At 65.0% G+C, this 1,511-nt stretch overlaps 1 protein-coding gene across 1 annotated transcript; it reads left to right on the forward strand.

The window, feature by feature from the left end:
• Positions 1 to 6: 6 nt before the first annotated feature.
• Positions 7 to 1,494, forward strand: MYADM (myeloid-associated differentiation marker). Its single transcript, XM_014936706.1, has one exon. It carries the CDS (start codon positions 466 to 468, stop codon positions 1,327 to 1,329), a length of 864 nt encoding a protein of 287 aa, XP_014792192.1. The 5' UTR covers positions 7 to 465; the 3' UTR covers positions 1,330 to 1,494.
• The last annotated feature ends 17 nt before the right edge of the window (positions 1,495 to 1,511 follow it).

Consider the following 1,511-nt stretch of genomic DNA (forward strand, 5'->3'; position numbering starts at 1 on the left):
CCAAACCCTTTGGGTAAACCCTATGGGTGCTCCCCCCCCATCTTTAGTGTGGGGATGGAGGTTGCCCCCCCGAGGGCATCCCCCCGACACCTCCTGGTGCTTTGTGGGGTGCATGAAAGGTCCTTTTGTGCCTCCTGCCGTGGGCAGGGCTGGGGCACGGGGCCAGGACGGCGGCTCCCTGTGTGTGTGTGTGTGTGTGTGTGTGTGTGTGTGTCACGCCACACCACCGGCACCCTTCGCCCGGCCCCACGTTAATGATTCCCCTCCCGTCTGTGCCACCACCGGCACCGCCAGCAGCCGCCCCGGCGAGGCGGTGGCAGCAGAGACGGGGGGTCCTGGCCACGGGTGGTGGCTTTTTAGGGGGTAAAGGGGGGGACCCCACGGTTCCCTGCCCCACGCCCCACCCCTCCGTCCCCACACCCAGATAAGAGAAGCTGCCGGCAGCACCGGCGTGGGTGGGAGAGCATGGCGGCGGTGACGGTGAACCTCCGCGCTGTCACCTCCTGGGTGGGCATCGCCCGGCTCTTGGCCGTCGTGCTGTCCTGCCTGGCCTTCAGCTTGGTGGCCTCCACGAGGGAAAACCACAGCACCTACTGGACGTGGTGCATGTTCACCTGGTGCTTCTGCTTCGCCGTGACGCTGGTGGTGCTCCTGCTGGAGCTGCTGGAGCTCTACCGCCTGCTGCCCATCTCCTGGGATGACTTCACCTCGGCTTTCTCCATGCTGGCGGCCTTGATGGTCTTCACCACCTCGGTGGTCTACCCTTCCACCTCCATCGGCAGCCCCTGCAGGAGCCACTGTGCTGAGAAGGCCGTGGCCACCACCGCCTCTTGCCTCTGCTTCTTCGCCTACGCCGTCGAGGTGGGGCTGACCCGCGCCAAGCCAGGGGACATCAGCAGCTTCCTCTCCACTGTGCCCGGGCTCCTCAAGGTCTTTGAAGTCTACGTGGCCTGCCTCATCTTCTCCTTGCTGGGTCGCTACGACCCAGAGCCTGGCCTGCACTGGTGCTTGGCCGTCTACTCCATCTGCTTCATCATCACCTTCCTCATCATCATCTTCACCATCGGCCGGTGCCTCACCTACATTCCCTGCCCGCTGGAGCAGATGCTGGTGGGCTACAGCGCCCTGGCTGTGGTGATGTACATCACCGCCACCATCCTCTGGCCCTACTACAACTTCAAGAACACGCAACGCCCCAACCCCTGCAACAGCGACTGCGACTGGAACAAGCACCTGGGGGTCACCTTCCTCACCATCTTCAACCTCATCGCCTACTTGGTGGACCTGGTCTACTCCACCAGGACGGTCTTCATCAGGACCTCTTCATAAGGGCTCTGGGTGGCCCCGGTGGGGCCAGGGGTGGTGGGACGTGGCCGGGGGCCGGTGTGGGGCTGCCGGTGGAGCTGAGGAAGAGGTGGGATGCCTCGGAAAGCTCCTTCGCCCCACGCCGCAGCAGGGAGCCATGGGGTGCTCCTGGGGGGACCCCGGCCGGGGAGAGGCTGGGGTTTCGG

Source organism: Calidris pugnax, unplaced genomic scaffold (genome assembly GCF_001431845.1).
Source record: "Calidris pugnax isolate Ruff unplaced genomic scaffold, ASM143184v1 scaffold17, whole genome shotgun sequence".
NCBI classification, from domain to species: Eukaryota; Metazoa; Chordata; class Aves; order Charadriiformes; family Scolopacidae; genus Calidris; species Calidris pugnax.

Coding starts and splice junctions, on each gene's coding strand:
- MYADM (XM_014936706.1), top strand. CDS start 466: ATGGCGGCGGTGACGGTGAACCTCCGCGCTGTCACCTCCTGGGTGGGC.